The 22,284-nt window shown below is 39.7% G+C and overlaps 2 protein-coding genes across 2 annotated transcripts; both read right to left on the bottom strand.

Annotated features, from left to right (window-relative positions):
* Window positions 1–5,937: 5,937 nt before the first annotated feature.
* On the bottom strand, window positions 5,938–9,704 carry LOC134472266 (speckle-type POZ protein-like). The gene is made up of 2 exons (XM_063233540.1): window positions 9,657–9,704; window positions 5,938–6,363 (listed from the first exon to the last, which is right to left on the bottom strand). Exons 1-2 carry the CDS (start codon window positions 9,702–9,704, stop codon window positions 5,938–5,940), a joined length of 474 nt encoding a protein of 157 aa, XP_063089610.1.
* A 5,005-nt stretch (window positions 9,705–14,709) lies between these two features.
* On the bottom strand, window positions 14,710–18,476 carry LOC134472265 (speckle-type POZ protein-like). Its single transcript, XM_063233539.1, has 2 exons — window positions 18,429–18,476; window positions 14,710–15,135 (listed from the first exon to the last, which is right to left on the bottom strand). Exons 1-2 carry the CDS (start codon window positions 18,474–18,476, stop codon window positions 14,710–14,712), a joined length of 474 nt encoding a protein of 157 aa, XP_063089609.1.
* Window positions 18,477–22,284: the final 3,808 nt, after the last annotated feature.

Here is a 22,284-nt window from a genome sequence, read left to right as displayed (position 1 = left end):
TGCAGGGTGTGGGCGAACACATCATTAATCCCAGCACTCTCAAAGCTGAGGCAGGAATATCATTGCAGTTTCAAGGACATGTGGGATTAAATACTAACTTGAATTAAAAACCAAAAGAATGAAAGGACAGAGGGAATGAGGGATGGAAGGAAGCAAGGAACGAAAGAAGGAAGCAAGAAAGGAAGGAAGAAAGGAAGGAAGGAAGGAAGAAAACAAGGAAGGAAGGAAGGAAGGAAGGTAGACAGTAAGAAGGGCTACCACTTCAGGGATAGATATCACTGGCTTTCTTCCAAAGCTTCTCTTTTTTCTGTTTTACATACTCAGAGTGTGATCCAGTTTTCCTCCAGCCTCACAAGTGTTACATACCCTCATGTACTTGGGGACCTTATTGGAAGGAGCACAACAGTCCTCATCCCTAACAGATTTTTTTTTCTCTTTTTCATTTTTATTGTTACCAGGGATAGAACTCAGGACTACAGCTTGCCAGGAAATTGCTTATGCTACTGAGAGAAATCCCCAGCCCATCCCTAACAGATTTTAATACTCTATTTTTATTTGAATGTCTGCAAACTTGTCTATTACACATGGGCAGGTAGAATTCTTTTAATCAGTGCTAACTGGAGAAATAATTGCCTCAATTATTGGTAGGTTAAATTCCTCTTCTGTACCAGGAAAGCTTTCTGTCATGATGTCTACAAAGTGCTTTTAATGTCATTTGTTGTCTCTCCTCGTCACTAAGTGCCAGCCTGTACTCAGTATGTGAAGTCCTTTCCTCAAACTGGCCTAAAGTGCTCTGAATTTTTAAAATGGATTTTTTTCTCTTGCATATCGGCTTGAATCTATTTAATGGGTTCATTTATTTCTTAGGTTGTGCTTCAACAGTTCTTGTAAGCTCGCCTTTTCTTTTGGGCTGTGTCTGAACTAACATCACTAAGAAGGTTGTGTATTTTGGTAATCTCTGTAGTTAGTTGTGGTTACTTGAGAGATTACTTCTGTTTTAATATATTCCACAGCCTCATTCAATTGCCTTGTTGCCACATTGAAGTAACCTACTATTGGGTTTATTGGGTTTTCAAATTTTGCAACCTCATTTCCCCCCAGGTTTGCTTTATTGGCCTGGGTGCCAGAGGATTAGTCTGATTTGTGTGTTCTCATGTCTTTTCTGTTTCAGTTGAATTCTTGGAGTGATACTTGCTAGTTTCCTAACAGTATGAACTGAATTCGGGAAGATAAAACAGAATGCAAACAATCATAAACAATATATGGATTCATGATATGTCCAATCTGTCCTCAAGGGTTAAGATTCAAAATATATTTCAGAGGAAGAAGAGTAATGGCCAAAGGGAAAGAGATTACAATACAACGGAGATGGTAGATGGATCCCACCTACTGGGGGAAACTAATGCAGAAGACTAAATGAGATTTGAAAGAGAAAAATTGAAATCCAAACAAAAGCATACCCACAGGGAAGTTAGGAATCACAGTCACCCGCAGAAATTAAGAACAAAATAAAGGAGAAATTAAAAGCAGATGAATAAAACAAGAAAATACGAAACCAAAAAGAAAAATGAATGAAAAAAAAATCGTTCTCTTCCAGGATTCTCTCTGGATTCATTATTAGATGCCCTATGGATACAGTGTTCTGAGTTCCGCCATTCTTTCCCTTCAAACCAGGCACTGCCTTATGATGGAGTAGTAGACAGCATTAACCAGCCTGCCTCAAGAGGAGGCTCATTTGAATAAGCTCATTCCAATCAATTTCCATGTGTCTGCACCCAACTAGGGTCTTCTAAAGGAAGCCAGCAGCTGTTCTGGTTAAGGTTCATCTGGCTTCACTTCAACATGGCTCCCGCCAAACGTTCCCTCCAGCTGAATGACAAAATCCTTCTCCATTCTGTGCCAGACAGTAAAGACCTCGATGTCTGCTGCTTACCTACACTGCTGAGCCTCTCAGCATTGTCCACTGGCCTCACTAGCTATCACTGTTACCAGGAACAAGAGTCCCCAGGTCCAAACATCTCCCCTCACTAGTGTTGATGATTTCCTGATTCTGCAATAACTAGCATAACCAAAATAGGTTCAATGCCCCTATCAGTGCAATACCCAACAATCATCATTGCTGTGCTCTCTTAGTTAATTTTAGGTTCTGAATTTTATACAAAATATGTGCACTAGTTGTAATTCAGTTGTGTAGATTTTGATACTTCTACATTAAGAAGATACTTTCTTGTACAAAATGACAAGAAAAATAGAAATCATGGGTAATTTGTAATAAATTTTCTTCTCTATAGCTACTTTTACAAATATGAGCATAACACTCACTATTAGAGATACACACACACACACACACACGCACACAAACACACACACAAAATGTAGTAAAGCTAATGAAATGCAAGCTCTTGAATTTCCTTTTAAATAGGGTAAAATTTTTCCAAAATTAACCCTTCTTAGAATATTGTATAAGTTTCTTCCTTGGATACACTGTGGAATTCCATTTGCATGGAAAATGTCATCAGCCTTGTAGGAACATTTTGTACATTTTTTCATGAATTCTCTTTGTGTAGCAATGCCTTTTAAACCAGGCTAATGAAAGGTGGGAAAATGCTGCTTTTGTTTCTAATCCAGCCCTAGAGCTATGTTAGAACTGAAGGGGCAAAAATTTTTCCACATTCTTGTGTACAGATACAAGAGTATTGCCTGGCATATACCTTGTGATACATAGTAAGTTGCGGTTTATTGAGATTACAAGATGACAGTAGGATGAATTACAAGTGCAAAATGGAAAGTAAAGAGGAATAGAAACTTTAAAGATTCAGGGTTACAGTACCTAAGAATTTAGACCGAGATGTCTTCCACAGAGGTGTGATAAGGCTAATCCATGTGCCTGCTTTCAAGGTCAGGTACATTTGGCTCCTGTTGCTTCCCATTTTGGTTAGAAAACTCTAAATCTGTTCCATGTTTTCCTAGGGTTGTTGATTTTCTGAGTGAGAGATCACTACATGCTAACTATACACATAAATAATCAGTCATATTGTGATTAGACTTGAATGAAGGAAACGAAATGGTTCATGCAAGTTTACTATTTGTCACTAGTCTCCTACCACTTTCATCATCCGGGACTCCTGGATAGATACTTTATTTATTAGTGTGTTGTTTGCACATAAGAGTTGGAAGTGTCACAAGATGCCTTCACTAGTAGCTCGAGAATGTGTGACACACAACTTTGGATGATACAGGTAAATTGGTGCCTCCGGGGACTTTGGCAGGCCTTTCAGTGCTTGCCAAATGCAGTTGGTGATTTCCTTGCTTCAGAATGCCTGTAAAGTTATGGCAAATTCTTGTTCATCTTCTGTCATATATTTTTCTTAGAATTAAGCAGTCAAACAAGTGGTTTCTTCAAAAAAGTCTTCTGCTAGTAATGTTGGATTAGCATTAACCCCCATCGAATCCCAACATCGCAGAGGGATGATTGTTTTCTGGGAACGGGAGCACTTCAGCCTTCAAGAGTTCACAACTGTGACACCAACTGAGGGAATGAACAGGCATTCTCAGTCCTAACTCCTAATGCTTAACAGCTGGCATGTCATTCTCACAAGAGTGTTAATATAGCGCCATATCTCACTGGTTGCCCTTCAGCCACTTAAGCTGCAATTCTTGCCTGGTTCCTCTGTAGAATTGCAAGGAAAACATTCTTTTGGTCAATTTGTACATTCAATATAACTTCTGTTTCTATGAAGCACTTGACAATAAGTCACTGTAACACATATTTGTACTCAGAGAAGCTGAGAAGACCTGTGCTTGCCCTGAAAAATCTTCTGCCCTAATCCACTTTGCTCCATTCATTTCACTATGAGGAAAGTACACTTTGTAAGTTATTTTCAATGTTTTTTGTTGTTCATTTGATGCAGTGATAGAAACTCATACTTTTTAATTTCCACATTTCATGTAAAAGATAATAATTATTTACATATTTGGAAAGAAAAAAAATTAACATTTGAATGTTCTCCCTTGTAGGATGAACAGCGATTCCCAAGCAACTGGGATGACTCCTACCTAATCAGCAAGTCAGGTATGGACAGCTGAGGAATCTGTGTTCTGAAAGTTTTCACACAAAAAATTAATAAAAATTTTCCTTTTTTCCTCCTTTAAAGCTTTTCCTGTTTTATTCTCTTTAATGAGGAGGAGAGAATGGACGTGAAATAAAACTTGAGGGTGATAATACCAAAACACATATTCCCAAAAACATCTAAGAACCATAGTTCTTTTCAAGAAATATGCACACAGAGTGAATTATTTTGTCTCATTTTCAACAATCTCAGCCGGCTTGAGGTGAGAAAGGGACACTTCTAGGAGTAAGGACACAAGAATAGGACATATGTATGCCAAATATCTGCAAAAGTCAGGCAGTAAACTGAGCCAAAGAAGCACTTGCCTGGCAATAACCAGGTTGTGAGTTGTGAGTTCAAGCCATGATAAAGACTGAGAGAGATAGAGATAGATAGACAGACATACAGACAGACAGATAGACATATATATATATATATATATATATATATATATATAGAGAGAGAGAGAGAGAGAGAGAGAGAGAGAGAGGGAGAGAGAGAGAGAGAGAGAGACAAAACTCTTAGTGATTTTACTGCATAGTTGTTATACAGGTTGTTATCCCATATTGACATTCATGAAGATTTACACAACCAGCACATAAAGGGTTACCAGCTGTAAGCCCTGATTAAACAAATGTTTTGAAACCTGTACCTGTTCAAGACAAGGGGATCCATTTCTTTATATATTTTTAGAAGCTCTGAGCCATTACAGATTCTAGGTGATTCCAGAGTAACACCACTAATGATTTTTACAAAAGCCCAAACTTTGAGATGAAACCCACTACGTTTTCATTTTTAATTTTAATTCTATTCTTCATAATACCATAGAAACATGTATTCTATTCTTATGAATATTAAATGTTCACAGTGAGAAAGCTCTTTTTGAGATTTATAGTGTGAATTTGCCAACAGCCATTTCTCAGTGCATTTGTAAGTAATAAATTTTGCTTCCTCAACATGAATTCCTCTGAAATACATAAAACACTTCTACTTTTAATTCTCTTTCATGCCATTTTCGTAAATCTGAGCATTTTCCTCTCTTTTTTCTCCAGGACCATGATTGGACTGCTCGCTCAGAGGCCTAGATTTTGCGGGAATGTGCTGTAGTGCTTGTGCTGCCTGTCTGTGTCACTGGGACAGGACAACATGAGCAAAGACTTGCTTTGTGTGATTGTCCTTTGGCTTCAGCAGCCTGAGTTCTGGGTCATTTATTTCTGCCATCTACTATGTTAATTAGTGACATTGTACATCCACTGTGTTCATCCCGTGGATGGGCCTGAAATCATCAGCACACTGAAATTTTTCTTAGCTTCTGAATCTAACATACAGAAAAAGGATGAGGAGCCAAACAACTGTACAAAGTAAGATTCAGGTTTATTTACAGAGAAAAGTGAGGGACAGCAAAAAGCCCGTGTTACAAGTGGGGTGCCCAGGGATGCATGATGGTGCAGAAAGCCAGGAAGGAGTCTTGCATTTACAGAGTGAAGTTCATGGTCCCTGCCTCTAAGGGTAGCCCCACCCCAGGTCTGCCTTCAACATTGACAGGAGTTTTGGTTTCCGTTTGGCATCGACACTGTAAAAACCCACTTTGCTCAATATTATAAAACACAGATTTGAAAATGCATGATACACGACTTCTAAATTCTCAGTATCGCATTTCCTTTTTCTGACCTTAAGACGGTGGTCCCTTCTCTCCCCTAGAGAGGCACAATTTAATATTTCCACATAGAAGAGTGAAGTTTCCACGGATTGCCCTAGCATATTATGGTTCAGGGGCAGCAAATGTGGCCAGGGTTTTGGGAAGATAAATGGAGATAGATGTGGGATCTCAGGACAGTCTCACACGCTTGCATGGGGGTACCATGAATGCACACTGCATGGAAACCAGAGAGTGATAGGCTTCGGCCACCAAGTGAGGGTGGGACACCACCATGGCCTTCCACTCAGAGGTCTCCAGGATGTCAGAAACATGAAAATTGATGAAATCCAGTGTCCGGGTTTTCAACTGATGTGCACTGTGGAGGTCAGCCAAGATGAGGATTTCCACGGCATTCTCCACAGAGAGGTTGCTGCACAGGTGGTTCTCACACATGAGCTTCAGGCGCTCCAGACCAAACCTGGTTGCAGCCTCCAGCAGTTCAGTTGCCATGATCCCTAGGTTTGGTGCCTTTCCAGTGTACATAAAGTATATCATTTCCTTAAAAACTTCAGGATCCATGTCACTGATTTCAACACGATTCTTTTTGCTTCCTTGCTTTTCATGTTCCAACAACGCCATGAAAACTGGAGAGCGAGCTGCTAAGATGGCTTTGTGAGCCTGGAATTCCTGGCCAGCCACACACAAGCAACAGTCTGAGAGCTGGGATCGCTCCCACAGTCCTCCTAGATCCTCTGCCAAGCAGCCCTCAGGAACCTTAACCAGCTTCCTAATATTCTGGCTGGAATGATTGGTGGGATCTTGTGCTACTTTCACTTCACAGAAGAAGGAAAGCTTGTCATTGGAGAGAAGCCCATTGTTTGGATCCAAAAGAAACTCTCTAAGGATGAAATGTTTGAATCCCCAGTCCTTTCCTCGCACAAATGTATAAGCTTGTGGACTTGAGAGCACCTTGGTTTTCTCTCCTTTGGCATTCAGAATGGAAAAGGTGAATTTTGCATGAGCTACCCTCCTTGGACAGCAGATCATTCCCAGGTATAAGCACACATAATCTTTGCTTTGTTCATCAAGACCATTTGGGTAGAGTCGTAAGCACCATTTCACTTAATCATTTCCTTCAGGTGAAAAGATTGAACTTTGAATGCAGTCATCTATTTCCTTTAGGCAAAATCTAATGTTATCAATGGTCCACAAAAAGGACACGTTCACTACTTTGATGTCTGTGGTGTACCTGCTGTCCACTGTGGGCCCCTGTGACATTTCTGCTGGGCCTGCGGTACTGGAAACCATTAACATCAGCAGAGTGAAAGTGCAGCAAGCTTGTCAAGTCACACGAATCAAATTTCTTCTTCACCAGATGGCACAAATTTCACTGCAGTCAGCAGTTCCAAGACAGGCAGGGCAGTATGGCAATCACAAGTAGAGAGCCTAGTTTATAGATTAAAAGAAATACTTATTTAGAAATAAGCTGACTGAGATTTCCTAGTATATAAGTCAATTCTGAAAAGTTTCTTGATCACTCAAAGAAATAGCTCACCAAAATGCACAGACCTTAAAATACGAAGCCTTGTTGAGTCCCGTCTGAGTTCCTTTCAGGAGGCTAATTCATCTGGGCTGGAAGCAAGGATATGAATTCCAAGTTTCAAGCAGGGAACCACCTCATCATGGAAACAGAAAGGATTCTTCCTTCTTGGTGTCCCTTTTATAACTCTTAGGACAGGATCCACCCTATGGTGGTTCTTCCCACCCTATTCTAATCCAATTGCCCTAGGTGTGTCTCACTCAAAATGTGAGAGTCAGTCAATTTTCATCCTACCTGTCTTTTCTATATGTTTATGAAAACAGTCTGTTTGACTAGCCCAGAATTTCTTTTGTCTCATTCATATGGGGGAGTTCTCTGGTCTATTGTCTTCCTGCCATTTCCAGAAGATGAGAGGCTAGGGTGGAGGATAGTAACTCCAGCATGCCACTGTTCTCAGTAGGCCCTCTGTGTTTATTCCTTTCTGGTGGTAAGGAGCAAAGCAGGACAGATCGGTCAATAAGGCACCTTTTCCCTTGGGATCACATGTGGGTGAAAGCCAGTTGCAGGGAAGTAATGTGAAGGGAGCAGATTCAAGGCTCCATGAGAAATAGGTGTGCTGGGAGTGAAGAGGTGGTTCTTCTGGGTAATCTGATACAGTGTCGGGAGCAAGGGACATGGATTTGGGACAGGCACAAACAGTGAATATTGGCAGAATGTCTCTAAACCTAAAGTCTAGTGTGGGACAACTGTAAATGCTACTTCCTCAGAGCTTTTAGATCTCCTACTAACCTAGTTCACTCCTTGGACCCAATGTTTGGAAACAGTAATATTACTGAGTTCCACTGGCATTTCCTGGGACATGGGTCATGCTGGGAGTGCCAGGAGTCCAGGCAAACCCTCTCCCCACCATGAGCAGCTGTGAGTCTGCCAGCCTGCAGGCTGAGAAACAAACATCACATCTTCTCCCCCTATCCCATTAGCATGTCGGAGCCAGTAATCTGGACGTCCCTTGAGAGGTTGACCCTAGGCAATGTAGTAAGGAGGGGATTTCCTTCTATCATCTCTTTGAAGCCCAATACTTTTATCCATGTTTTGGTTTGTTCTATAAAATATGGTCTTTTTTTTAAAGCTGGTTGTGTTTAACTGAGTTTCCACATACATGAAAGTATGCATAGGCATTTTGAAGCAAACAACCGATTCTAGCACAGCCATTAGTGACTTCCTTTTTGTCTGATTTTAAAGACCTAAAACTCCTTTCTCAGACTGTTTGGATTAATTTTATACTAGGTTTCTCAGTATGAATTCTGTGTTTCAAGACATGGACAACTATTTGGAAGAAAAAAATAGACAACATGATAGATAGGGAAGATTTCAGATTATCTAGTTTTGAAATTTATATCTCTTACATTGCGTTATTATGTCCAATTTTGCTCTGTTTTGTTGTGTTTAATTTTATCTCCTTTCACACAAAATAACAATGCTGATTTGCAGGGTGTGGGCGAACACATCATTAATCCCAGCACTCTCAAAGCTGAGGCAGGAATATCATTGCAGTTTCAAGGACATGTGGGATTAAATACTAACTTGAATTAAAAACCAAAAGAATGAAAGGACAGAGGGAATGAGGGATGGAAGGAAGCAAGGAACGAAAGAAGGAAGCAAGAAAGGAAGGAAGAAAGGAAGGAAGGAAGGAAGAAAACAAGGAAGGAAGGAAGGAAGGAAGGTAGACAGTAAGAAGGGCTACCACTTCAGGGATAGATATCACTGGCTTTCTTCCAAAGCTTCTCTTTTTTCTGTTTTACATACTCAGAGTGTGATCCAGTTTTCCTCCAGCCTCACAAGTGTTACATACCCTCATGTACTTGGGGACCTTATTGGAAGGAGCACAACAGTCGTCATCCCTAACAGATATTTTTTTTTCTCTTTTTCATTTTTATTGTTACCAGGGATAGAACTCAGGACTACAGCTTGCCAGGAAATTGCTTATGCTACTGAGAGAAATCCCCAGCCCATCCCTAACAGATTTTTATACTCTATTTTTATTTGAATGTCTGCAAACTTGTCTATTACACATGGGCAGGTAGAATTCTTTTAATCAGTGCTAACTGGAGAAATAATTGCCTCAATTATTGGTAGGTTAAATTCCTCTTCTGTACCAGGAAAGCTTTCTGTCATGATGTCTACAAAGTGCTTTTAATGTCATTTGTTGTCTCTCCTCGTCACTAAGTGCCAGCCTGTACTCAGTATGTGAAGTCCTTTCCTCAAACTGGCCTAAAGTGCTCTGAATTTTTAAAATGGATTTTTTTCTCTTGCATATCGGCTTGAATCTATTTAATGGGTTCATTTATTTCTTAGGTTGTGCTTCAACAGTTCTTGTAAGCTCGCCTTTTCTTTTGGGCTGTGTCTGAACTAACATCACTAAGAAGGTTGTGTATTTTGGTAATCTCTGTAGTTAGTTGTGGTTACTTGAGAGATTACTTCTGTTTTAATATATTCCACAGCCTCATTCAATTGCCTTGTTGCCACATTGAAGTAACCTACTATTGGGTTTATTGGGTTTTCAAATTTTGCAACCTCATTTCCCCCCAGGTTTGCTTTATTGGCCTGGGTGCCAGAGGATTAGTCTGATTTGTGTGTTCTCATGTCTTTTCTGTTTCAGTTGAATTCTTGGAGTGATACTTGCTAGTTTCCTAACAGTATGAACTGAATTCGGGAAGATAAAACAGAATGCAAACAATCATAAACAATATATGGATTCATGATATGTCCAATCTGTCCTCAAGGGTTAAGATTCAAAATATATTTCAGAGGAAGAAGAGTAATGGCCAAAGGGAAAGAGATTACAATACAACGGAGATGGTAGATGGATCCCACCTACTGGGGGAAACTAATGCAGAAGACTAAATGAGATTTGAAAGAGAAAAATTGAAATCCAAACAAAAGCATACCCACAGGGAAGTTAGGAATCACAGTCACCCGCAGAAATTAAGAACAAAATAAAGGAGAAATTAAAAGCAGATGAATAAAACAAGAAAATACGAAACCAAAAAGAAAAATGAATGAAAAAAAAATCGTTCTCTTCCAGGATTCTCTCTGGATTCATTATTAGATGCCCTATGGATACAGTGTTCTGAGTTCCGCCATTCTTTCCCTTCAAACCAGGCACTGCCTTATGATGGAGTAGTAGACAGCATTAACCAGCCTGCCTCAAGAGGAGGCTCATTTGAATAAGCTCATTCCAATCAATTTCCATGTGTCTGCACCCAACTAGGGTCTTCTAAAGGAAGCCAGCAGCTGTTCTGGTTAAGGTTCATCTGGCTTCACTTCAACATGGCTCCCGCCAAACGTTCCCTCCCGCTGAATGACAAAATCCTTCTCCATTCTGTGCCAGACAGTAAAGACCTCGATGTCTGCTGCTTACCTACACTGCTGAGCCTCTCAGCATTGTCCACTGGCCTCACTAGCTATCACTGTTACCAGGAACAAGAGTCCCCAGGTCCAAACATCTCCCCTCACTAGTGTTGATGATTTCCTGATTCTGCAATAACTAGCATAACCAAAATAGGTTCAATGCCCCTATCAGTGCAATACCCAACAATCATCATTGCTGTGCTCTCTTAGTTAATTTTAGGTTCTGAATTTTATACAAAATATGTGCACTAGTTGTAATTCAGTTGTGTAGATTTTGATACTTCTACATTAAGAAGATACTTTCTTGTACAAAATGACAAGAAAAATAGAAATCATGGGTAATTTGTAATAAATTTTCTTCTCTATAGCTACTTTTACAAATATGAGCATAACACTCACTATTAGAGATACACACACACACACACACACGCACACAAACACACACACAAAATGTAGTAAAGCTAATGAAATGCAAGCTCTTGAATTTCCTTTTAAATAGGGTAAAATTTTTCCAAAATTAACCCTTCTTAGAATATTGTATAAGTTTCTTCCTTGGATACACTGTGGAATTCCATTTGCATGGAAAATGTCATCAGCCTTGTAGGAACATTTTGTACATTTTTTCATGAATTCTCTTTGTGTAGCAATGCCTTTTAAACCAGGCTAATGAAAGGTGGGAAAATGCTGCTTTTGTTTCTAATCCAGCCCTAGAGCTATGTTAGAACTGAAGGGGCAAAAATTTTTCCACATTCTTGTGTACAGATACAAGAGTATTGCCTGGCATATACCTTGTGATACATAGTAAGTTGCGGTTTATTGAGATTACAAGATGACAGTAGGATGAATTACAAGTGCAAAATGGAAAGTAAAGAGGAATAGAAACTTTAAAGATTCAGGGTTACAGTACCTAAGAATTTAGACCGAGATGTCTTCCACAGAGGTGTGATAAGGCTAATCCATGTGCCTGATTTCAAGGTCAGGTACATTTGGCTCCTGTTGCTTCCCATTTTGGTTAGAAAACTCTAAATCTGTTCCATGTTTTCCTAGGGTTGTTGATTTTCTGAGTGAGAGATCACTACATGCTAACTATACACATAAATAATCAGTCATATTGTGATTAGACTTGAATGAAGGAAACGAAATGGTTCATGCAAGTTTACTATTTGTCACTAGTCTCCTACCACTTTCATCATCCGGGACTCCTGGATAGATACTTTATTTATTAGTGTGTTGTTTGCACATAAGAGTTGGAAGTGTCACAAGATGCCTTCACTAGTAGCTCGAGAATGTGTGACACACAACTTTGGATGATACAGGTAAATTGGTGCCTCCGGGGACTTTGGCAGGCCTTTCAGTGCTTGCCAAATGCAGTTGGTGATTTCCTTGCTTCAGAATGCCTGTAAAGTTATGGCAAATTCTTGTTCATCTTCTGTCATATATTTTTCTTAGAATTAAGCAGTCAAACAAGTGGTTTCTTCAAAAAAGTCTTCTGCTAGTAATGTTGGATTAGCATTAACCCCCATCGAATCCCAACATCGCAGAGGGATGATTGTTTTCTGGGAACGGGAGCACTTCAGCCTTCAAGAGTTCACAACTGTGACACCAACTGAGGGAATGAACAGGCATTCTCAGTCCTAACTCCTAATGCTTAACAGCTGGCATGTCATTCTCACAAGAGTGTTAATATAGCGCCATATCTCACTGGTTGCCCTTCAGCCACTTAAGCTGCAATTCTTGCCTGGTTCCTCTGTAGAATTGCAAGGAAAACATTCTTTTGGTCAATTTGTACATTCAATATAACTTCTGTTTCTATGAAGCACTTGACAATAAGTCACTGTAACACATATTTGTACTCAGAGAAGCTGAGAAGACCTGTGCTTGCCCTGAAAAATCTTCTGCCCTAATCCACTTTGCTCCATTCATTTCACTATGAGGAAAGTACACTTTGTAAGTTATTTTCAATGTTTTTTGTTGTTCATTTGATGCAGTGATAGAAACTCATACTTTTTAATTTCCACATTTCATGTAAAAGATAATAATTATTTACATATTTGGAAAGAAAAAAAATTAACATTTGAATGTTCTCCCTTGTAGGATGAACAGCGATTCCCAAGCAACTGGGATGACTCCTACCTAATCAGCAAGTCAGGTATGGACAGCTGAGGAATCTGTGTTCTGAAAGTTTTCACACAAAAAATTAATAAAAATTTTCCTTTTTTCCTCCTTTAAAGCTTTTCCTGTTTTATTCTCTTTAATGAGGAGGAGAGAATGGACGTGAAATAAAACTTGAGGGTGATAATACCAAAACACATATTCCCAAAAACATCTAAGAACCATAGTTCTTTTCAAGAAATATGCACACAGAGTGAATTATTTTGTCTCATTTTCAACAATCTCAGCCGGCTTGAGGTGAGAAAGGGACACTTCTAGGAGTAAGGACACAAGAATAGGACATATGTATGCCAAATATCTGCAAAAGTCAGGCAGTAAACTGAGCCAAAGAAGCACTTGCCTGGCAATAACCAGGTTGTGAGTTGTGAGTTCAAGCCATGATAAAGACTGAGAGAGATAGAGATAGATAGACAGACATACAGACAGACAGATAGACATATATATATATATATATATATATATATATATATAGAGAGAGAGAGAGAGAGAGAGAGAGAGAGGGAGAGAGAGAGAGAGAGAGAGACAAAACTCTTAGTGATTTTACTGCATAGTTGTTATACAGGTTGTTATCCCATATTGACATTCATGAAGATTTACACAACCAGCACATAAAGGGTTACCAGCTGTAAGCCCTGATTAAACAAATGTTTTGAAACCTGTACCTGTTCAAGACAAGGGGATCCATTTCTTTATATATTTTTAGAAGCTCTGAGCCATTACAGATTCTAGGTGATTCCAGAGTAACACCACTAATGATTTTTACAAAAGCCCAAACTTTGAGATGAAACCCACTACGTTTTCATTTTTAATTTTAATTCTATTCTTCATAATACCATAGAAACATGTATTCTATTCTTATGAATATTAAATGTTCACAGTGAGAAAGCTCTTTTTGAGATTTATAGTGTGAATTTGCCAACAGCCATTTCTCAGTGCATTTGTAAGTAATAAATTTTGCTTCCTCAACATGAATTCCTCTGAAATACATAAAACACTTCTACTTTTAATTCTCTTTCATGCCATTTTCGTAAATCTGAGCATTTTCCTCTCTTTTTTCTCCAGGACCATGATTGGACTGCTCGCTCAGAGGCCTAGATTTTGCGGGAATGTGCTGTAGTGCTTGTGCTGCCTGTCTGTGTCACTGGGACAGGACAACATGAGCAAAGACTTGCTTTGTGTGATTGTCCTTTGGCTTCAGCAGCCTGAGTTCTGGGTCATTTATTTCTGCCATCTACTATGTTAATTAGTGACATTGTACATCCACTGTGTTCATCCCGTGGATGGGCCTGAAATCATCAGCACACTGAAATTTTTCTTAGCTTCTGAATCTAACATACAGAAAAAGGATGAGGAGCCAAACAACTGTACAAAGTAAGATTCAGGTTTATTTACAGAGAAAAGTGAGGGACAGCAAAAAGCCCGTGTTACAAGTGGGGTGCCCAGGGATGCATGATGGTGCAGAAAGCCAGGAAGGAGTCTTGCATTTACAGAGTGAAGTTCATGGTCCCTGCCTCTAAGGGTAGCCCCACCCCAGGTCTGCCTTCAACATTGACAGGAGTTTTGGTTTCCGTTTGGCATCGACACTGTAAAAACCCACTTTGCTCAATATTATAAAACACAGATTTGAAAATGCATGATACACGACTTCTAAATTCTCAGTATCGCATTTCCTTTTTCTGACCTTAAGACGGTGGTCCCTTCTCTCCCCTAGAGAGGCACAATTTAATATTTCCACATAGAAGAGTGAAGTTTCCACGGATTGCCCTAGCATATTATGGTTCAGGGGCAGCAAATGTGGCCAGGGTTTTGGGAAGATAAATGGAGATAGATGTGGGATCTCAGGACAGTCTCACACGCTTGCATGGGGGTACCATGAATGCACACTGCATGGAAACCAGAGAGTGATAGGCTTCGGCCACCAAGTGAGGGTGGGACACCACCATGGCCTTCCACTCAGAGGTCTCCAGGATGTCAGAAACATGAAAATTGATGAAATCCAGTGTCCGGGTTTTCAACTGATGTGCACTGTGGAGGTCAGCCAAGATGAGGATTTCCACGGCATTCTCCACAGAGAGGTTGCTGCACAGGTGGTTCTCACACATGAGCTTCAGGCGCTCCAGACCAAACCTGGTTGCAGCCTCCAGCAGTTCAGTTGCCATGATCCCTAGGTTTGGTGCCTTTCCAGTGTACATAAAGTATATCATTTCCTTAAAAACTTCAGGATCCATGTCACTGATTTCAACACGATTCTTTTTGCTTCCTTGCTTTTCATGTTCCAACAACGCCATGAAAACTGGAGAGCGAGCTGCTAAGATGGCTTTGTGAGCCTGGAATTCCTGGCCAGCCACACACAAGCAACAGTCTGAGAGCTGGGATCGCTCCCACAGTCCTCCTAGATCCTCTGCCAAGCAGCCCTCAGGAACCTTAACCAGCTTCCTAATATTCTGGCTGGAATGATTGGTGGGATCTTGTGCTACTTTCACTTCACAGAAGAAGGAAAGCTTGTCATTGGAGAGAAGCCCATTGTTTGGATCCAAAAGAAACTCTCTAAGGATGAAATGTTTGAATCCCCAGTCCTTTCCTCGCACAAATGTATAAGCTTGTGGACTTGAGAGCACCTTGGTTTTCTCTCCTTTGGCATTCAGAATGGAAAAGGTGAATTTTGCATGAGCTACCCTCCTTGGACAGCAGATCATTCCCAGGTATAAGCACACATAATCTTTGCTTTGTTCATCAAGACCATTTGGGTAGAGTCGTAAGCACCATTTCACTTAATCATTTCCTTCAGGTGAAAAGATTGAACTTTGAATGCAGTCATCTATTTCCTTTAGGCAAAATCTAATGTTATCAATGGTCCACAAAAAGGACACGTTCACTACTTTGATGTCTGTGGTGTACCTGCTGTCCACTGTGGGCCCCTGTGACATTTCTGCTGGGCCTGCGGTACTGGAAACCATTAACATCAGCAGAGTGAAAGTGCAGCAAGCTTGTCAAGTCACACGAATCAAATTTCTTCTTCACCAGATGGCACAAATTTCACTGCAGTCAGCAGTTCCAAGACAGGCAGGGCAGTATGGCAATCACAAGTAGAGAGCCTAGTTTATAGATTAAAAGAAATACTTATTTAGAAATAAGCTGACTGAGATTTCCTAGTATATAAGTCAATTCTGAAAAGTTTCTTGATCACTCAAAGAAATAGCTCACCAAAATGCACAGACCTTAAAATACGAAGCCTTGTTGAGTCCCGTCTGAGTTCCTTTCAGGAGGCTAATTCATCTGGGCTGGAAGCAAGGATATGAATTCCAAGTTTCAAGCAGGGAACCACCTCATCATGGAAACAGAAAGGATTCTTCCTTCTTGGTGTCCCTTTTATAACTCTTAGGACAGGATCCACCCTATGGTGGTTCTTCCCACCCTATTCTAATCCAATTGCCCTAGGTGTGTCTCACTCAAAATGTGAGAGTCAGTCAATTTTCATCCTACCTGTCTTTTCTATATGTTTATGAAAACAGTCTGTTTGACTAGCCCAGAATTTCTTTTGTCTCATTCATATGGGGGAGTTCTCTGGTCTATTGTCTTCCTGCCATTTCCAGAAGATGAGAGGCTAGGGTGGAGGATAGTAACTCCAGCATGCCACTGTTCTCAGTAGGCCCTCTGTGTTTATTCCTTTCTGGTGGTAAGGAGCAAAGCAGGACAGATCGGTCAATAAGGCACCTTTTCCCTTGGGATCACATGTGGGTGAAAGCCAGTTGCAGGGAAGTAATGTGAAGGGAGCAGATTCAAGGCTCCATGAGAAATAGGTGTGCTGGGAGTGAAGAGGTGGTTCTTCTGGGTAATCTGATACAGTGTCGGGAGCAAGGGACATGGATTTGGGACAGGCACAAACAGTGAATATTGGCAGAATGTCTCTAAACCTAAAGTCTAGTGTGGGACAACTGTAAATGCTACTTCCTCAGAGCTTTTAGATCTCCTACTAACCTAGTTCACTCCTTGGACCCAATGTTTGGAAACAGTAATATTACTGAGTTCCACTGGCATTTCCTGGGACATGGGTCATGCTGGGAGTGCCAGGAGTCCAGGCAAACCCTCTCCCCACCATGAGCAGCTGTGAGTCTGCCAGCCTGCAGGCTGAGAAACAAACATCACATCTTCTCCCCCTATCCCATTAGCATGTCGGAGCCAGTAATCTGGACGTCCCTTGAGAGGTTGACCCTAGGCAATGTAGTAAGGAGGGGATTTCCTTCTATCATCTCTTTGAAGCCCAATACTTTTATCCATGTTTTGGTTTGTTCTATAAAATATGGTCTTTTTTTTAAAGCTGGTTGTGTTTAACTGAGTTTCCACATACATGAAAGTATGCATAGGCATTTTGAAGCAAACAACCGATTCTAGCACAGCCATTAGTGACTTCCTTTTTGTCTGATTTTAAAGACCTAAAACTCCTTTCTCAGACTGTTTGGATTAATTTTATACTAGGTTTCTCAGTATGAATTCTGTGTTTCAAGACATGGACAACTATTTGGAAGAAAAAAATAGACAACATGATAGATAGGGAAGATTTCAGATTATCTAGTTTTGAAATTTATATCTCTTACATTGCGTTATTATGTCCAATTTTGCTCTGTTTTGTTGTGTTTAATTTTATCTCCTTTCACACAAAATAACAATGCTGATTTGCAGGGTGTGGGCGAACACATCATTAATCCCAGCACTCTCAAAGCTGAGGCAGGAATATCATTGCAGTTTCAAGGACATGTGGGATTAAATACTAACTTGAATTAAAAACCAAAAGAATGAAAGGACAGAGGGAATGAGGGATGGAAGGAAGCAAGGAACGAAAGAAGGAAGCAAGAAAGGAAGGAAGAAAGGAAGGAAGGAAGGAAGAAAACAAGGAAGGAAGGAAGGAAGGAAGGTAGACAGTAAGAAGGGCTACCACTTCAGGGATAGATATCACTGGCTTTCTTCCAAAGCTTCTCTTTTTTCTGTTTTACATACTCAGAGTGTGATCCAGTTTTCCTCCAGCCTCACAAGTGTTACATACCCTCATGTACTTGGGGACCTTATTGGAAGGAGCACAACAGTCGTCATCCCTAACAGATATTTTTTTTTCTCTTTTTCATTTTTATTGTTACCAGGGATAGAACTCAGGACTACAGCTTGCCAGGAAATTGCTTATGCTACTGAGAGAAATCCCCAGCCCATCCCTAACAGATTTTTATACTCTATTTTTATTTGAATGTCTGCAAACTTGTCTATTACACATGGGCAGGTAGAATTCTTTTAATCAGTGCTAACTGGAGAAATAATTGCCTCAATTATTGGTAGGTTAAATTCCTCTTCTGTACCAGGAAAGCTTTCTGTCATGATGTCTACAAAGTGCTTTTAATGTCATTTGTTGTCTCTCCTCGTCACTAAGTGCCAGCCTGTACTCAGTATGTGAAGTCCTTTCCTCAAACTGGCCTAAAGTGCTCTGAATTTTTAAAATGGATTTTTTTCTCTTGCATATCGGCTTGAATCTATTTAATGGGTTCATTTATTTCTTAGGTTGTGCTTCAACAGTTCTTGTAAGCTCGCCTTTTCTTTTGGGCTGTGTCTGAACTAACATCACTAAGAAGGTTGTGTATTTTGGTAATCTCTGTAGTTAGTTGTGGTTACTTGAGAGATTACTTCTGTTTTAATATATTCCACAGCCTCATTCAATTGCCTTGTTGCCACATTGAAGTAACCTACTATTGGGTTTATTGGGTTTTCAAATTTTGCAACCTCATTTCCCCCCAGGTTTGCTTTATTGGCCTGGGTGCCAGAGGATTAGTCTGATTTGTGTGTTCTCATGTCTTTTCTGTTTCAGTTGAATTCTTGGAGTGATACTTGCTAGTTTCCTAACAGTATGAACTGAATTCGGGAAGATAAAACAGAATGCAAACAATCATAAACAATATATGGATTCATGATATGTCCAATCTGTCCTCAAGGGTTAAGATTCAAAATATATTTCAGAGGAAGAAGAGTAATGGCCAAAGGGAAAGAGATTACAATACAACGGAGATGGTAGATGGATCCCACCTACTGGGGGAAACTAATGCAGAAGACTAAATGAGATTTGAAAGAGAAAAATTGAAATCCAAACAAAAGCATACCCACAGGGAAGTTAGGAATCACAGTCACCCGCAGAAATTAAGAACAAAATAAAGGAGAAATTAAAAGCAGATGAATAAAACAAGAAAATACGAAACCAAAAAGAAAAATGAATGAAAAAAAAATCGTTCTCTTCCAGGATTCTCTCTGGATTCATTATTAGATGCCCTATGGATACAGTGTTCTGAGTTCCGCCATTCTTTCCCTTCAAACCAGGCACTGCCTTATGATGGAGTAGTAGACAGCATTAACCAGCCTGCCTCAAGAGGAGGCTCATTTGAATAAGCTCATTCCAATCAATTTCCATGTGTCTGCACCCAACTAGGGTCTTCTAAAGGAAGCCAGCAGCTGTTCTGGTTAAGGTTCATCTGGCTTCACTTCAACATGGCTCCCGCCAAACGTTCCCTCCCGCTGAATGACAAAATCCTTCTCCATTCTGTGCCAGACAGTAAAGACCTCGATGTCTGCTGCTTACCTACACTGCTGAGCCTCTCAGCATTGTCCACTGGCCTCACTAGCTATCACTGTTACCAGGAACAAGAGTCCCCAGGTCCAAACATCTCCCCTCACTAGTGTTGATGATTTCCTGATTCTGCAATAACTAGCATAACCAAAATAGGTTCAATGCCCCTATCAGTGCAATACCCAACAATCATCATTGCTGTGCTCTCTTAGTTAATTTTAGGTTCTGAATTTTATACAAAATATGTGCACTAGTTGTAATTCAGTTGTGTAGATTTTGATACTTCTACATTAAGAAGATACTTTCTTGTACAAAATGACAAGAAAAATAGAAATCATGGGTAATTTGTAATAAATTTTCTTCTCTATAGCTACTTTTACAAATATGAGCATAACACTAACTATTAGAGATACACACACACACACACACACGCACACAAACACACACACAAAATGTAGTAAAGCTAATGAAATGCAAGCTCTTGAATTTCCTTTTAAATAGGGTAAAATTTTTCCAAAATTAACCCTTCTTAGAATATTGTATAAGTTTCTTCCTTGGATACACTGTGGAATTCCATTTGCATGGAAAATGTCATCAGCCTTGTAGGAACATTTTGTACATTTTTTCATGAATTCTCTTTGTGTAGCAATGCCTTTTAAACCAGGCTAATGAAAGGTGGGAAAATGCTGCTTTTGTTTCTAATCCAGCCCTAGAGCTATGTTAGAACTGAAGGGGCAAAAATTTTTCCACATTCTTGTGTACAGATACAAGAGTATTGCCTGGCATATACCTTGTGATACATAGTAAGTTGCGGTTTATTGAGATTACAAGATGACAGTAGGATGAATTACAAGTGCAAAATGGAAAGTAAAGAGGAATAGAAACTTTAAAGATTCAGGGTTACAGTACCTAAGAATTTAGACCGAGATGTCTTCCACAGAGGTGTGATAAGGCTAATCCATGTGCCTGATTTCAAGGTCAGGTACATTTGGCTCCTGTTGCTTCCCATTTTGGTTAGAAAACTCTAAATCTGTTCCATGTTTTCCTAGGGTTGTTGATTTTCTGAGTGAGAGATCACTACATGCTAACTATACACATAAATAATCAGTCATATTGTGATTAGACTTGAATGAAGGAAACGAAATGGTTCATGCAAGTTTACTATTTGTCACTAGTCTCCTACCACTTTCATCATCCGGGACTCCTGGATAGATACTTTATTTATTAGTGTGTTGTTTGCACATAAGAGTTGGAAGTGTCACAAGATGCCTTCACTAGTAGCTCGAGAATGTGTGACACACAACTTTGGATGATACAGGTAAATTGGTGCCTCCGGGGACTTTGGCAGGCCTTTCAGTGCTTGCCAAATGCAGTTGGTGATTTCCTTGCTTCAGAATGCCTGTAAAGTTATGGCAAATTCTTGTTCATCTTCTGTCATATATTTTTCTTAGAATTAAGCAGTCAAACAAGTGGTTTCTTCAAAAAAGTCTTCTGCTAGTAATGTTGGATTAGCATTAACCCCCATCGAATCCCAACATTGCAGAGGGATGATTGTTTTCTGGGAACGGGAGCACTTCAGCCTTCAAGAGTTCACAACTGTGACACCAACTGAGGGAATGAACAGGCATTCTCAGTCCTAACTCCTAATGCTTAACAGCTGGCATGTCATTCTCACAAGAGTGTTAATATAGCGCCATATCTCACTGGTTGCCCTTCAGCCACTTAAGCTGCAATTCTTGCCTGGTTCCTCTGTAGAATTGCAAGGAAAACATTCTTTTGGTCAATTTGTACATTCAATATAACTTCTGTTTCTATGAAGCACTTGACAATAAGTCACTGTAACACATATTTGTACACAGAGAAGCTGAGAAGACCTGTGCTTGCCCTGAAAAATCTTCTGCCCTAATCCACTTTGCTCCATTCATTTCACTATGAGGAAATTACACTTTGTAAGTTATTTTCAATGTTTTTTGTTGTTCATTTGATGCAGTGATAGAAACTCATACTTTTTAATTTCCACATTTCATGTAAAAGATAATAATTATTTACATATTTGGAAAGAAAAAAAATTAACATTTGAATGTTCTCCCTTGTAGGATGAACAGCGATTCCCAAGCAACTGGGATGACTCCTACCTAATCAGCAAGTCAGGTATGGACAGCTGAGGAATCTGTGTTCTGAAAGTTTTCACACAAAAAATTAATAAAAATTTTCCTTTTTTCCTCCTTTAAAGCTTTTCCTGTTTTATTCTCTTTAATGAGGAGGAGAGAATGGACGTGAAATAAAACTTGAGGGTGATAATACCAAAACACATATTCCCACAACATCTAAGAACCATAGTTCTTTTCAAGAAATATGCACAGAGTGAATTATTTTGTCTCATTTTCAACAATCTCAGCCAGCTTGAGGTGAGAAAGGGACACTTCTAGGAGTAAGGACACAAGAATAGGACATATGTATGCCAAATATCTGCAAAAGTCAGGCAGTAAACTGAGCCAAAGAAGCACTTGCCTGGCAATGACCAGGTTGTGAGTTGTGAGTTCAAGCCATGATAAAGACTGAGAGAGATAGAGATAGATAGACAGACATACAGACAGACAGATAGACATATATATATATATATACATATATATATATATATATATATATATATATATAGAGAGAGAGAGAGAGAGAGAGAGAGAGAGAGAGAGAAAGAGAGAGAGACAAAACTCTTAGTGATTTTACTGCATAGTTGTTATACAGGTTGTTATCCCATATTGACATTCATGAAGATTTACACAACCAGCACATAAAGGGTTACCAGCTGTAAGCC

The sequence above is a fragment of the Cavia porcellus genome, unplaced genomic scaffold (assembly GCF_034190915.1).
Source record: "Cavia porcellus strain 051 isolate PalLab524CR breed Dunkin Hartley unplaced genomic scaffold, mCavPor4.1 scaffold_23, whole genome shotgun sequence".
Classification (NCBI taxonomy): Eukaryota; Metazoa; Chordata; class Mammalia; order Rodentia; family Caviidae; genus Cavia; species Cavia porcellus.
Note: the sequence above shows the minus strand (reverse complement) of the source record. Positions and strands in the feature narration are given on the sequence as shown.

Excerpts from the sequence above, each read along its gene's own strand:
- LOC134472266 (XM_063233540.1), bottom strand. The coding sequence starts at position 9,704 with ATGTTAGTTCAGACACAGCCCAAAAGAAAAGGCGAGCTTACAAGAACT. Across the intron at positions 6,364-9,656 it reads AAGGCGAGCTTACAAGAACT|CAAGGAAGCAAAAAGAATCG; the intron begins GTTGAAGCACAA and ends GAACATGAAAAG.
- LOC134472265 (XM_063233539.1), bottom strand. The coding sequence starts at position 18,476 with ATGTTAGTTCAGACACAGCCCAAAAGAAAAGGCGAGCTTACAAGAACT. Across the intron at positions 15,136-18,428 it reads AAGGCGAGCTTACAAGAACT|CAAGGAAGCAAAAAGAATCG; the intron begins GTTGAAGCACAA and ends GAACATGAAAAG.